Genomic DNA, 14,968 nt, shown 5'->3' on the forward strand with positions numbered 1-14,968 from the left:
CCAATTGCTCAAAGCCAGGTGTCTCCCCGGGGCCTCCCCCTTCCTCATTCAGGGCCCAGCCTCTTCTGTCTCCACCACTGCCCAGGTTTACAGCATTTATGGGGTGGGACGGGGCTGTCATCTCCCATCATGGTTTTGGTCTCAGAAAGCTGAGACTCAGAAAGATGTGGATTGCCCCTGGGGGTGGGTCATACAGTGGCTGAGGGCAGAGGTCAGCGTGCCCCAGTGACCATCACCTGGTCTGGTGTCAGAAAGAGGGGCTGAGTGTAAGGGTGGAGACACAGGGATGCCTCCCTTCGCTCCTCCCTAATTCACTCTCCCCTCCCCCTCCCCCTTTCGTTCCCTCTCCCCATCCCTCACCTGCATGGATGATGTTCAAGTTCAGTGAACCACCGTGGAGTGCCTGCTAAGGTCGCTTTTTGTCTTTTCCCTTCTTCCTTCCTCTGGGTATCTCCTTCATCTCCCCTCCTGTCACCCTGCTCCCCTCTGCCCCAAGTCTGCTAGGATGGAGAGGACACACACAGACACGCATGGGCGTGTACTCAGACACACACACAGACACACATGGGTGTGCACTCACACACACAGACACCACACATGGTCGTGCACTCACACACACACACAGATACACAAGACACACATGGGCGTGCATGCACGTGCGAGCACACACACACACACACACACACACACACACACAAGCAGCTCTGAGATCCAGGGTGCCCGGTGTTCTCTGCAAAGAGGAGAGTGGGGGTTTCTGCTCAGGTATCCCCAGGCTCTAACCTTGACTTCTTGGCTGTCAGATGAAAGAAAGGAGCAGAGCCGTCTGGGGGTGTGAGCCTCTAAGTAGAAAATGTTTGTCTGAAGCAGCGACTGTTCACAGAGCAACCGTACTGGGGCTGTGGTGGAACAGATCCGGGCTGTGGGGCGGCAGAGCCCACCCCCCGGCCCTGGGAGAGAAGCTAGGTGCGAGGGAGGGATTCCAAGGAGAGAAGAGGCCCCACGGCCTGCAGGGGAGCCTAGCTGCCTTGTGGCTGGTCAGCTGTCCTGGCCCTTCATCTGTGTCCCAGCCCGTCCATGGTTAGGAGGCTGCGTGAACACTTGTGAGTCCCTTGGCTCCGTTTACCTAGAGGTCACTCAGGTCATGTCCACAGGTGTGGCCTGGTGGACCCAGGTGCCCAGGCCCTCTCTGGATGCAAGGATGTGCCTATGGGTGACAGGGAGCCAGGTCCCCAGGACTCAGAGGCAGCAGGAAGAGGCATGACTGGGAGTTGGGAGAGTGGGTGGGGGAGCGGGGCCAGAGGGGAGCCCTGAAGCTGCCTGGGGGGCTCCAGGATGCCTGGGGCCCCTGCCTGAGCTGGGTCTGGTAGGATGCATGGAATCTCCCATTCCTGCTCCCAGCAACCAGCGTGCGAGGCTTTCATCCACTCGCTGTCTCAAGCTGCCCTGGGCTCCTGGAATTAGGAGGTTGGGGAAGTTATTCAGATGCTTCTCCCCTCTCCGGGGGTGGGAAGCCTGGCCTCATGGTGCAGTTGGCAGTGATAAAACCAGTCGGTTCCAGGAAATGGGGGCAAGGTGGGCTGTGGGCAGCCGGTGTCGGGGAGCCTTGCCTGACCGGAGGAACTGACCCGCTGCTGTCTCTGGTTTCCGCCCCTCAGGGAGACATGGGAGCCACTGGGTCAGCAGGCGCTCCTGGACCCAAGGGAGAGAAAGGAGATACGGTGAGTGAAGGCCTCTCCACCATGGCTAGTGTGGGGGACCCCTCTCCACGGGCATGGGGGTGCCTCCCGGCCACTCTGGCCTCACCCCACACCACCCCACCCCCAACCCCCGGAATCCTGTGCTCCAGATGGGCGCTGCATCTCCTAGCATCAATGGCACAGATTCAGAGTAGGTGGACCCCAGCCATTGGCCTTGGCTCCAGTCTTCATTAGCTGGGTGACTGTGAGGTTAGTCTCTTAACCTCTGAAAATCTCATCTTACTCCACTAGCAAAGTAAAGAAAGTAACAGCTTTGTCTATGAAATGCCTGGGCCGTGGTAAGTGGTCAGTGAATGAGAGTGGGTATAGCCAGTTCCTTTTAGGTTCTATGCTCAGGGGGTTCCCTGAAGACAAGACAGATGAGACAGAGTCACTCTCCTAGATGAGTTAGCCTGGCAGATAGCACCCCTCACATCATCATCTGAGAGCTCGTAATTGTAACTGTACCGCCTGCCCTTCTTCACCAGTGCTCCATGTGGGTTCCCTCCTTACTTCTTAGAAGCGCTTATTTTAAATTCTTATTGGAGTATGGTTGGTTTACAGTGTTGTGTTGGTTTCTGGTGTACAGCAGAGCGAATCAGCCATGCACGTCCCTTCTTTTTTGGATTTCCTTCCCACTTTGGTGACCAAAGAGCACTGAATGAGTTCCTTGTGCCATACAGTAGGTTCTCACTGGTTATCTATTTTAGACATACTATCAATAGCGTACATATGCCAATCTCAGTCTCCCAGTTCATCCCACCCCAGAACATAGTCTCGTCACTTCTCTGATGTGAAGGATACAGGATTTTCAGACTTGTATGATATGCTTGTTATCATGGAGCCTACATGTGTCAGAGGCGAGATTTGAACCTGTGTTAGTCTGAGTCCTGTGCTCACCTGCTGAGCTCCGCCTTTCACCCACACCGTGTATGCCTGCCTCCTGTAGGGGTGGGAAGCACCTGCTCTGTGCAGAGCAACACGGAAGCAGGAAGACCTGCTGGTGTCACAGTGTGCATTGTGTACCTGGCTCTGTTTACCTGAGTACTGTTTGACAGTACTCTTTCTCACTTAACCTTCAGATCGGTGTTACAAGGTGGGGGCTAGTGAAACACCCATCTTACTCATACATGGGGAAAAAAAAGCAGAAACAGCCAGCGAGAGGTCTCAGATGTCAGATTTAACAGACAAAGCCTGCAAAGCAGGCACTAAATCATATCCAAAGAGCTAAAGGAAACTTCTGAAGGAAATGGAGGGGAGTGTTGTGACAATATCTCATCAAATACAGAATATAAAGAAGTATAACAGATTTGAACTGGCTGAAGAAAGAGCCAGAATTCTTGAAAATAAATCAGTGGAGATTACTTAAACTGAAGATCAGAGAGAAAAAAATAATGAATAGAAATGAAGAGCCTCAGAGAAATGTGGGGGCCCGTGAAGTCAATCAGTGGGCACATAATATGGTTACCAGGAGAGGAGAATAAAAAGTAATCAGGGAAATCATGTCTAAAGACATCCTCAACTTGATGAAGCATAGTCACCTACACACTCGGAAAGCCTCAGGAACTCCAATCAAGAAATGCAAAAGGAGATCCATCCTTAGAAACATCATAATATCAATTTGTTGTTCAGTCACTAAGTCGTGTCCAGCTCTTTGCAACCGAATGAACTGGAGCACGCCAGGCCTTCCTGTCCTTCACCGTCTCTCAGAGTTTGCTCAAACTCATGTCCATTGAGTTGGTGATGCCATCCAACCGTCTCATTCTCTGTCGTCCCCTTCTCCTTCTGCCTAGAATCTTTCCCAGCATCAGGGTCTTTTCCAATGAGTCAGCTCTTCACATCAGGTGACCAAAGTATTGGAGCTTCAACTTCAGCATCAGTCATTCATGAATGTTCAGGGTTGATTTCCTTCAGGATTGACTGCTTTGATCTTGCAATCCAAGGGACTCTCAAGAGTCTACTCAAGAACCATAATTCAAAAGCATCAGTTATTCAGTGCTCAGCCCTCTTTATGGTCCAACTCTCACATCCATACATGACTACTGGAAAAGCCATAGCTTTGACTATATGGACCTTTGTTGGCAAAGTGATGTCTCTGCTTTTTAATATGCTGTCTAGGAGTCTTCCAAAGATCAAGCATCTTTCAATTTCATGACTGCTGTTACCGTCTACAGTGATTTTGGAGCCCAAGAAAATAATATCAATAAAAAATGCTAAAAGACAAAACAAAAAATGGGAAAGCAGCAGAAGAAAAATGAGTCACAATGTGGAAGGAAACCCCAATAACATCATCAGCTGACTCATCACCAAAAATAATTGAGGTCAGAATGTAGGGGGATGACAACTTCAAAGTAATAATTATGGCAGTGTATCACTGGGTACTTAAATATTTGTCACAACAGTAGCTCAAAAGGGGGGGAGATGGAATAGGTCACACAGCAGTATGTCTCTCAACCTCAATGGAAGTGAGTTAGTGTAAGTCTGAGGTTGATCCTGAAAAGTTAAGACATATATGGGAAACTTCAAACAACCTCCAAGAAAAATAATTTAAAAGTATACAGTGACAATATCCTTAAAGAGGTTAAAATATTGCAGTAAAAATGTACTCATGTAGTAAAGGAAAGAGTAATAAAGAACGAAAAAAAGGAAGAAAGTCAGGAGGCATAGAAACCAGAAAGTTAGATGGCATATGTAAATCTGCCTATATCAAAACCAGCATTGCCTGTAAATGGATTATACAAACTAATTTAAAAAGCAGAGATTTTCAGACTGGACATAAAAGCAAGATCCAGCGTGTTCTGTCTAGAGGAGACAAACTTTAGATTCAAATATATAAATAGGCTGAAAATGTGTCCAATACACATTCTACAAGTTGAAAACATTAAAATTGGAGTGACTGTAGCCATACCAGAGAGAGTAGGCTTTAAAAAGTTAATAGAAACAAAGAGGAGCATTTTATCACGATAAAAATGTTGATCCTTCAAAAATATGCAACAGTTATCAACATATGTGCACCTAAGAACAGAACTCCTAAATACGTGAAGTCAGTACTGAGAATTGAAGTGAGAGATAAACAAGTCGTCACCAAGGATTAGCGATGTCGGCGCTCCACTCGCAGTAACAGGCGCACAGCGAGGAGTGTGGAGGCGTGGAGCCCCACGCACAGGGACGGGTGCACAGCGAGGAGTGTGGAGGCGGGGAGCCCTCCAATACGCTGCAGCTGCTTTGAAGAACCATCCAGCGCTCATTCAAGGGTTAAGCACAGAATTACCGCAAGACCCAGCAGTTCCACTCCTAGGTATACAGCCAAGAGAAATGAAAACACGTGTTTGTATGAAAATTTGCCCATGGATTTTCATAGCGGCGTTATTCATCATAACCAGACAGCAGAAACAAGCCAAATGTTCACTACCTGATGAATGGATAAATGAAATGTGTCTTAGCCATGCAACGTCATATTGTTCTACAATAGAATGAGGTTTGATACAGGCCATAAGGAGGGTGAACCTTGGAAACACTTCGCTAAGGAAACACTGGCTATGAAGCCAGTCATAAAAGCCCACATATTGTATGATTCCATTTATATAAAATATCTAGAATAGGCAAACCTACAGAGACAGGAAGGAGACTGATTGTTGCCCAGAGCAGAGGGTGAGGGAAAAGGGGAGCGACAACCATGGGTATGGGGTTCTTTGGGGGGCGATGAGACTCTAAAATTGACTGTGGTGATGTTGCACAAGTCTATAAATGTACTAAGTTGAATGTAAATAGCTGAATTATGTGCTGTGTAGATTGTATCTTGGGCTTCCCTGGTGGCTCAGTGGTAAAGAATCTGCCTGCCAGTGCAGGAGACTCAGGTTCGATCTCTGGGTCAGGAAGATCCCCTGGAGGAGGAAATGGAAACCCACTCCAGTATTCTTGTCTGGAGAATCCCATGGACAGAGGAGCCTTGTGGGTTATAGTCCATGGGGGTCACAAAGAGCTGGATGTGACTTAGCGACTAAACAACAACAGATTACATCTTTCAAAAGCTGATGTGGAAAAAAGAATACTACTGTCATGCTGAGTCATTGGGAAAATGAAATAAAAATGTTGATAATCAACACTCAGTGAATGATAGACGACTTTTAGAGGTTCTCTGGCAGAGCTTGTGAAAAAGCAGCCAGCCGTTCGAATCCCAGGCACACTCGCCATGTGTGGTGCCGTGCCATGGAGATGGTCTGCAGCAAACCTGTCTTTTGCTTTCCCCTTCCAGGGCGGAGGACCTTTTGTGCAAGGAGAAAAGGGTGAAAAGGTAAGCACCTCCCCGTTGTCTCACTCCTCCAGGGGCCATGGAGGTGGCCCAGGACCAGGATGAGGGCCTTGGGTTCAGGAGAGGTGTGTGTGCCGTGTTGCTGCTGGTAAGAATTGGGTGGGAGGGAAGAGGTCTCCCGGCTGAGTGCCTCAGTGTTAAGTGCAAGGAGGGAAAGGCTTGTCTAGGTCCTGGATGCTCTGCAGTGCCTAAGAGCACAGGGCACTTCATGGGGCTCCTGGTAAGTGGGATACAGAGCTGCAGATGTGGTTTGAGGACCAGCACGCTGGGCGTTCAGTATCAAAACCTGTCCAGGCTTGTTTGCAGTGATGGGAAGGATGGTCTGTGCTTGATCAGACGTGCTGAGAAAGTTCGAATAGCAGGTACCGGTAGGAGGGGGGAGACCAGAGGAGCTTGGGGAATTGCCAGGAGATTGTTGCAGAAGCACAAAAGGAAGATGAGGAGGGACAGAGTGGCAGGCGGCAGCAGCAGGACAGATGGAGGGACGGAGGCCTGTGACGTGCTCCCCAGCTACGAATGCTGCACCTTTTCTGACCTTCATCCGTCGTGGCGATGATGCACACACTCGACAGATCCTGGGAAAGAGGGGATCACTTTCTTACAGTGTCCACCTAGAAGAAGCAATAAAATAGTCACTAAAATGCCATCTTCTACTCACACCAGTGATCAAAGCTACATCTCCCTTTTCTCAGGAGAACAGCCACAAGACTTTGCAACATACATTCATGTTGATCATTTTGTCAGAGTCTGGGCACTTGCAGACTCAGGATGCAGACCACTGGACCCTGGGGGGCTCACATCAACCTCTTGCATAGGGTTTATGATGTAAAGCAGGTGCCGCTCTGTCAAGTTACTATGGAAACAGAGCTCTCACATACCCAGCCCATTTTCTCTGTAGAGTACCTTTTATTTAGTTTGTTCAGGTCTAGAGATTTACTCTGAGGAGATAAATGGAGGTTGTGCACAAGTACATAGCCACACGTTTCCTTCAGCGAAATCTATAAGCCAGTCTGGAAAGAACTATCGCTCTGTCGGCAGCTACAGCACTGTAGAATGAGTCGTCGTTGTGCAGTTCCATAACACAACGGCACAGCTCCGTAACGCAATAACACTTATGGACACATAGTCACATTTAGAAGGATAATTAATGACCCAGAAAATGAAGGTAATATTTTGTTAATTTTTAAAACACATTGCAAAATATCTATGCAGTGTGACTCATTCATTGTGTGTGGGCATGTGCGTGTGTGGAAGAGAGACAGATGAATTCTGGAAGCAAATCCCCATTGTTGACCTCTGGTTGTCTGGGTGGCCAGGCTGTGAGGGTCTTTATTTTGTCCCTTATATTCCTTTGTGTCTTCGTTGATTCCACAATGAACTTCTCTTTGTTTACCTGTATTAGAAGCTCAGGCACATGCTCACACACATAGTAACTGGTGCACAAGAATGCAAAGCCGTTGGAGAGAGGGCGTGAGCAGACAGCATAACGCGAGCTCTGCACCTGCAGACCTGGGTGGCTGGTGCTGCTCAGCCCTGCTGTCAGAGTCTAGTCTCCCGATGCCTGAAGCAGGGCTGACGGACCACCTTCCACGGTTCCTGTGTAGGCTCAAAGCATCGCAGCTGGAACTTGGTTTGATAACTGCCAGCGTGCTGGTTCCTGAGGGCCCAGAGCCAGAGCACAGGCTATTAACAGGACACCCAGATGCTCCTCGGGCTCAGGACTGGGGCTGCCGGAGCCCTCTTGAAGTCGGGGCTCAGCCTGGGTCCTGGTCCAGCCTGAGCTCTGAGTGATGTGCTGCCCTTCTCGTGTGTAGATGTCACCAGGAGAAACTGACAGTCACCCCTTCTCCTCGGAGGAGCAGCTGCATCTCTGCCCCGTGCATTCTGGTTGAGCTCAGGTTAGGCAGCCTCCTCCTGATGCCTGGAGGCACGTCCCTGGTGCCCTGGAGTCCAGGCTGCAGCACCACCCTCAAAGCTGAAGCTGCTCTGTCAGAGCCCCGTGGGGGCACCTCCTCACACACGTGGCGCTGGCAGAAGAGGCTCTGGCATGCCTGGCTCTGTCCTCAATTGACACTCTCTTGCAGTTGGACATTTTTAGTAAAGTCTGAGTTTAGATTCTGCCACATATGAGCTGTGCGATTTGGGGTGAGTCACCTCCATCTCTGGGTCCCTGCTTCCTCATCAGTGGAAACGAGGGAGTGGGTGTGATGATGCATAAAGGCCCTTGCAGGTGGCTGTTCTGAGGTTTGGTCATCAGCCCACCCCCAGCCTGAGTCCCTGGGGTCACCTTCAGTAGCTTGGAGCCTCTGCTTCTCCTCCAAGGATGCAGGAGGCCCAGGTGAGTCAAAGGGATGACTGAATCCACGGCAGGGAGAAGGCCACTGGTGACTCATGCACTTGGAAAGAGCTTTGCAGACTGGCTTTTTTGCTTGAATATTCTCTCGAAAGCAGTTGCAGAATACCAAGCAGATTGGATGGACAGGAGCCCGATGTGTCTGGAAATCATATTGCTCTGAATTGTGCTGTTTTGTTTTTTTTTAATTTTTGGTGACGCAATTAACCAGTGTGACAATGTGCATCAGCCCCGTGAAGGCCACGCACCCTGTAAGCTGTGTCTCATGCTGTGTGTGTCACTGTTCACATGGTGCTTCAGGGAAAGCAGTGCCCTGCCTGTTTCACAGATGAGAGAGCTAGCTTAGGGGTCAAGTGGCCTGCCCAAGGTCACTGCTAGTAAGATGGCTAGAAAACAGTCCCGATGGGTACTACCATGAAGGGAAGCTGGGAGGCTGATTGAATCCCCTTTGTCCGATAGCTGAGTGAACTGAGGCTCAGAGAAGGTGATGAGTGGCTGAGGGTCACACACCTGAAGCTCTGCAGGAGCTCTTGGCCCCTTGACTCTCCTGGCCCAAGACTGGTGTGTGGCTCTCTGTTCCTGGGCTGCTTCTGCCCTTCATTTTGGAAGTTAACATCCTCTCTGGTTCCTGTTGTGCCCCATATTCTCCCCGGGGTTCTTGGGGTTCTGGTCCCTCAGTGTTTTAATATGTATGGAATCAGGCTCAGGGAAAGGGGAAAGCAGGCTTGTGGGGCTACCTGAAAAGATCTGCCTGCACCTCAGGCACTGGGGAGATAGAGAAAAAGGGACTTGAGACCTCCTCACAGTGTCTGGAAGACATCTGCAATTAATCCGTACTTGTCTAAGAAGTGAATGGGTGGTTGGAACGTGGACCTCCATCATCCAGGACCAGGGGCCAGTAGAGGGGTCCCAGACTCTGTGGTCAAAAAGACTCAGCTTCAAATTCATGTTGATTGTGTGTCTCCCCTTGGGCTACTTTGAGCCTTAGTTTCCTTTTCTGTAAAAGATAGGAAAAGAAATAATAGCTCCTACCATGAGAGGTTGCTCAGAGGATTCATCCACTGCCCTTGCCTGCATAATGTGTGACACTGCTGTTCTTGTTATCCCATCATCGTTGGCAGTTCTGTCTTGGTGATGATGGTGGTGGTGGTGATAGTGATGATGGTAGTGATGATGATGATGTGATGGTGGTGGTGATGATGGTGATGATGCGTTGATGGTGGTGATGTGATTGTGATGGTGATGGTGATGTGATGGTGATGATGGTGATAGTAATGTGGTGGTGATGATGGTGATGTGGTGGTGGTGATGGTGGTGCTGTGATTGTGATGGTGATGTGATGGTGGTGGTGCGATTGTGTTGGTGATATGATGGTGGTGGTGATGATGGTGATGGTGATGTGATGGTGGTGGTGATGTGATGGTGATGATGGTGATGTGATGGTGGTGGTGATGACAGTGATGTGATGGTGGTGATGTGATGGTGATGATGGTGGTGATGTGATGGTGGTGATGGTGGTGATGATGGTGATGTGGTGGTGGTGATGATGGTGATGGTGATGTGATGGTGGTGATGTGGTGGTGGTGGTGATGTGATGGTGATGATGGTGATGTGATGGTGGTGGTGATGACAGTGATGTGATGGTGGTGATGTGATGGTGATGATGGTGGTGATGTGATGGTGGTGATGGTGATGTGATGGTGGTGATGATGGTGATGTGGTGGTGGTGATGATGGTGATGGTGATGTGATGGTGGTGATGATGGTGATGTGGTGGTGGTGATGTGATGATGGTGGTGATGGTGATGTGATGGTGGTGGTGATGGTGATGTGATGGTGATGTGATGGTGATGGTGATGTGATGGTGGTGATGTGATTGTGATGGTGATGGTGGTGATGTGATGGTGATGATGGTGATGTGATGGTGGTGATGGTGGTGATGGTGGTGATGTGATAGTGATGATGGTGATATGGTGGTGGTGATGATGGTGATGTGATGGTGATGATGGTGATGGTGATGTGATGGTGGTGATGTGGTGATGGTGGTGATGTGATTGTGATGGTGCTGGTTATGTGATGGTGGTGGTGATGATGGTGATGATGGTGGTGATGTGATGTGGTGATGTGATGGTGGTGATGGTGATGATGTGATGGTGGTGGTGGTGCTGATGTCATGGTGGTGGTGATGATGATGAGGATGATGGTCATGATGGTGGTGAAGGTGATGACAGTTACATTGGTGACAGTGATGACGATGGTGATGGTGGTGGTGATGCTGATGATAGGGTAGAGCCACTGCTCTGGGCTGGTTTGGACTAGTTTGGGGAGAGTCAGGGAGAGCAGGGAGGGGCGATGACTTCCGTGGCCCTCCATCCTTGGTCCTTCCCTGTTGACAAAGTAAATGAGTAACCGTGGTGAGGATGTTGGTGTGAGGTTTCCTGCAGCTGGGCACAGTGTCTTTTTTCCTTGGAGACGTGGTTCATGAGCCCCAAGGAGAGAAAAAGATTGAGAAACAAAAATGCAAGGCCAAACCGTGGGGTGTCCAGTGAACCTCCTTTTCATTCCGAGGGCCCTCGTGCTCTGGGGACCAGACCCTTCAGGGGAAGAACCAGGAGAGGCTGCATTGTGGCCGCTTCCTGGACCCACAGTGCCCTCTGGTGTCTGGAAGTCAGGGTGTCGGTCCAGTTTTCTTCTGCATGGCTTCATTCAATATTGGGGAACTCTCTGCCCTTTGGGGGTGCACTGCTTTTCCCTGGGAATCTGGCACATGGAGGAATAAGGGTAAAGGAGCCTTCATTTTGTGCTCGAATGTGGGCTCAGGTGTTGGAAAGAAAGCAGGTTTGGGGAGTGGGCAGACCTGGTTTGGACCAGCTCTGCAGTGGCTGTGCGAGTTTTAGGTGGTGTCTCTGAGCCTCAGTCTCATCGTCTGTAAAGTGGGGCCGCTGATGCCCGTCCCTTAGGGCTGTGTTACAGGAGGTTGGCATTGCCTGTGAGAGTGCCTGCCTTAGGTCCTTAGGTAGGTGCATATAAAAATCTGTCTTTCATCATTCTTCCTTTCATTCATCTGCTAGAAACTAGTACTCAGATCCATGAAAGAGTGACAAGTGCTTCTTCAGGAGGCAGTCTTAAAGTACTGAGTACGTGGGAGACAGTGGTGGGTTCATGGAGCTCTAAAACCTGTCCTGGGTGGCCTTCTGGCGGAGAGCAGCCCAGATCTGGTGCTGGGAAGACCCAGCCCCCACACACACCCAGTTTCCCTAGAGTGGAGAGTAACCGAGGACAGGGTGGGGAGCAGGCTTTACAACCCCCCTCAGGAGTCTGGATCACAACTTATAGATGGTGACGGCTTTTGGGAGACATGGGATGGAATCAGGGCAAAGTGTCTCCAAGCCATGCTTGGGTCAGCAACTCTATACTCAGCACTTGGTACACGGGGTAAAAAAAAATCCAAACAACAACCTGAAAGCCCTTTCTTCAGCATTTTCACAGGAATCCTGTCTGGCAATAAATAATACTTTGTATGGATTTTGTGCTTGGATTTCACAGTGCGGTGCCCCAGAAAATAATACACGAGCAAGTAGAAGAAACTCAGCTGAATTTTTTTGGGCTGGTTGGCTCATAGGAGATAGAATTTTCAGTTCAGTTCAGTTGCTTAGTTGTGTCTGACTCTTTGCGACCCCATGGACTGCAGCACACCAGGCTTCCCTGTCCATCACCAACTTCTGGAGCTTGCTCAAACTCATGTCCATCGAGTCAGCGATGCCATCTAACCATCTCATCCTCTGTCGTCCCCTTCTCTTCCTGCCTTCAATCTTTCCCAGTGTCAGGGTCTTTTCCAGTGAGCCAGTTCTTCCCATCAGGTGGCCAGAGTATTGGAGGGCAGTGAGCTCAGGTGGAGGGCATCACCTTCTCTCTCTCTTGTGGAAAAGGCCCCCAAGATTTAGGACAATGCTCTTACACAGTGATTTTTTTCATTGTAGAAGGTGTAGGAAGTAGTCTGTAAGGAGCTCTGCTTCATTCAGAAGTTTAAGAGTTACCCAGTCTAGGGCCAGGCACTGGCTGGAGACGGGGGAAGGATGGCACAGTGAGGGGCATGAGCTTTAGAGCAGGATTAACCCGCTGTCAACATCTGAGAGTCAGGGTGGGTGGAGGAGCCAGGATGGGGTCGGGGTGAGTGACAAAGAGAGAGAAGGGAGAATCACTGTGGCCCCTGCAGAGCTCGCAGGGCAGAGCCAGCGGTGGGTGGCAGTGTGGCTACTCACACGGTCCTGATTAGCCCGCAATCTGAGCCAGCTGGGAGCCCTTCCCATGAACATCACAGGGGTGCCTGGGGCCCTACTCCAGAGGATGGTCAGACCTGCTCTCACAGTGACTGTTCTCTCATCTCAACACGACAGACCCACCTTGTGCCATCACAGCATGAAAGACCTGGTCTCTCCCACCGGATCTGGTTCTTTGTTTGGTGTCTTTAAAGGCAGGCGGTCTTTGAAATTGTGAGATGAGAGGATTTTGCGGAAGTGGAGATGGACTGCCCAGGTGGATGGGAGTGGAGCGCAGGCTCTGCTATGTGATGGATTTTATTCCCAGCACCTCCTTTCAGAGCTAGTGACCAAGTCAGGTCCTCAGAAGGTCTCAGCTGTCTCTGCATATCACGGGGGTCTGGTGCAGGTGAGACGTGGACCCTTGCAAGGGATGATGGATCCACTTTTATGTCACAGATTCTGTCTGAGAGGATGGCCTGGGGGAATTAACACTGGTGGCCAAGGTGAATTTAGTGGCCAGCGCTTGGTGATTTTTGTCTGGAATCGTCTCCGAGAGGTACCTTGAAGTGGAAAGAATCATGATGTCAGCCTTTTATTGACCGCTTTCATCTGCCTGCTGTCCAGTTTATGAGTACCAGCCTCTGCAACTCTTTGAAGGAGTCTAGGGCACGCCTGAGGGCACAGAGCGGTGGGTGAGGGTGGCTGGGGCCGTGTCTGACCCTACATGCCCCACTGTTAACACCACACTGGCCAATGCTGGTTCCCTGCCCGCCCCTAGAGAGATGCCTTTATCTGGGATTTCTTGACCCTCAAAACCCACGTCCCTTGTGGGGAGGAACTTATTTTAGGCAATGACTACATTATAGAGCCTCTGAGCCATAAAATATAAATTATATGTGTGTGTTTATATGTGTGAAACTTCTTTTTTTTTTTTTTTTTGAAACTTCTAAGATGTATTTATACCCTTTGCCTCCAGCTCTGGGTCTCATCCCCTTTGTTAACGACTGGCTTAATCAGCACCCCCATCTCCTATTCTTAGCCTGTGCCTTAATGTGCATTATTCATGGTTATCGAGCTGGATAACTGTGGTCGAGTGCCTTCTATTTTTATCATAATTAAAGGATTTAGGGGGAAGTAAGTTTAGCTGCCTACGTGCCCTCAAATAGCCTTGTAGGTGGGGGCAGATTGCTGGGAGTTGGAATAAATAAAGGTGCTGCTGACCCTGTCCGTGGTGCTGAAGGACACACTGAGGAAGTTTTGAGTTCACGGGTTCTCACAGCCCCAGGCAGAGCCAGAATAGTAAAGTGTGCACTTTTTCCAGCTCCGTCTGACACTCAGGCTCTTGCCAAGTCTCATGGCCCAGTCACAGGGCCAAGGGCCTCATACAGGAGGGTGAGAGCATTTATTGGAAGGGTAAGTGCTGGACTGGGAGGGCAGTGGAGGCCAAGCGTGCAGACCCTAGACACCAGCTGGCTGGACTCAGATCCCAGCTTGGCCACTTAGCAGCTGTGTAACCCTGGCGAAGTCAGTTACTCAACCCCTGCAACCCTTGCTTTCCCGCATCTATAAACTGATGACTATAATTCTACCGGCCTCGGCGGGTTACAGCAAGGACGAAGTGAACTAGTGAAAATAATGACTTCTATTGTTAAGAAGTACTCATAAATGTTGAGTATAATTACTATCACGCCAATGTAGTTTTTCACTTTTTACACCGAATGACATCTTCTGCATCCTCTGCAGCAATGAGGTCTTATCCCCAGGGGTGGCCGACAGCTGGGAAATGTCAGTGTCCCCACCCCGCCCCGCCCCACCTCAGGAGGACTTGTGCAACTCCCGGAGCCTCAGGAAGCCTGGAGGGTGTTTTTAGAAAGTGTGTCCCAGGTGGGCTGACACAGGGGTATAACGTGTCTTTCTCTTTCTTCACTTCATCCAAAACAACTTGCAGAGCATCCAGGAGTAACAGCAGTCCCCTGTACTCACAAGTGTCTGCCAGCACGAGCTACTTAGTTTCGGGGTAGATACTGTTGTCCTTGTTTTCAGGCCTGTTCACTATGTGACCAGGTGCAAGTGACTATATCTGTGTGGCCAAGCCAGGGATTGTGCTCATATATTCAGACACCACAGAAAAGTGGCTCTCAAACTTGAGCAAGCACCTGAACCACAGTGGGGGTTTGTTGAACCCGCTGGCCAGGCTCCGCTCCCCATCTGTCTGATTCGATGGCCCTGGGGTGAGGCCAGAGAATCCGCTTGCCTAACCAGGCCCAGGGATGCTGCTGGGCCAGAGCCGCGCTTGAAGGATCACT

General features: G+C 49.9%; 1 protein-coding gene across 1 annotated transcript in view; it reads left to right on the forward strand.

The window, feature by feature from the left end:
• Positions 1 to 14,968, forward strand: part of COL22A1 (collagen type XXII alpha 1 chain) — a 224,079-nt gene that overhangs the window by 69,134 nt on the left and 139,977 nt on the right. The window contains exons 11-12 of the mRNA XM_027560770.1: positions 1,656 to 1,718; positions 5,992 to 6,030. Of these exons, the coding sequence (XP_027416571.1) occupies positions 1,656 to 1,718; positions 5,992 to 6,030 (102 nt within the window). The remainder of the gene's footprint in view (positions 1 to 1,655; positions 1,719 to 5,991; positions 6,031 to 14,968) is intronic.

This window comes from Bos indicus x Bos taurus, chromosome 14, assembly GCF_003369695.1.
Source record: "Bos indicus x Bos taurus breed Angus x Brahman F1 hybrid chromosome 14, Bos_hybrid_MaternalHap_v2.0, whole genome shotgun sequence".
NCBI classification, from domain to species: Eukaryota; Metazoa; Chordata; class Mammalia; order Artiodactyla; family Bovidae; genus Bos; species Bos indicus x Bos taurus.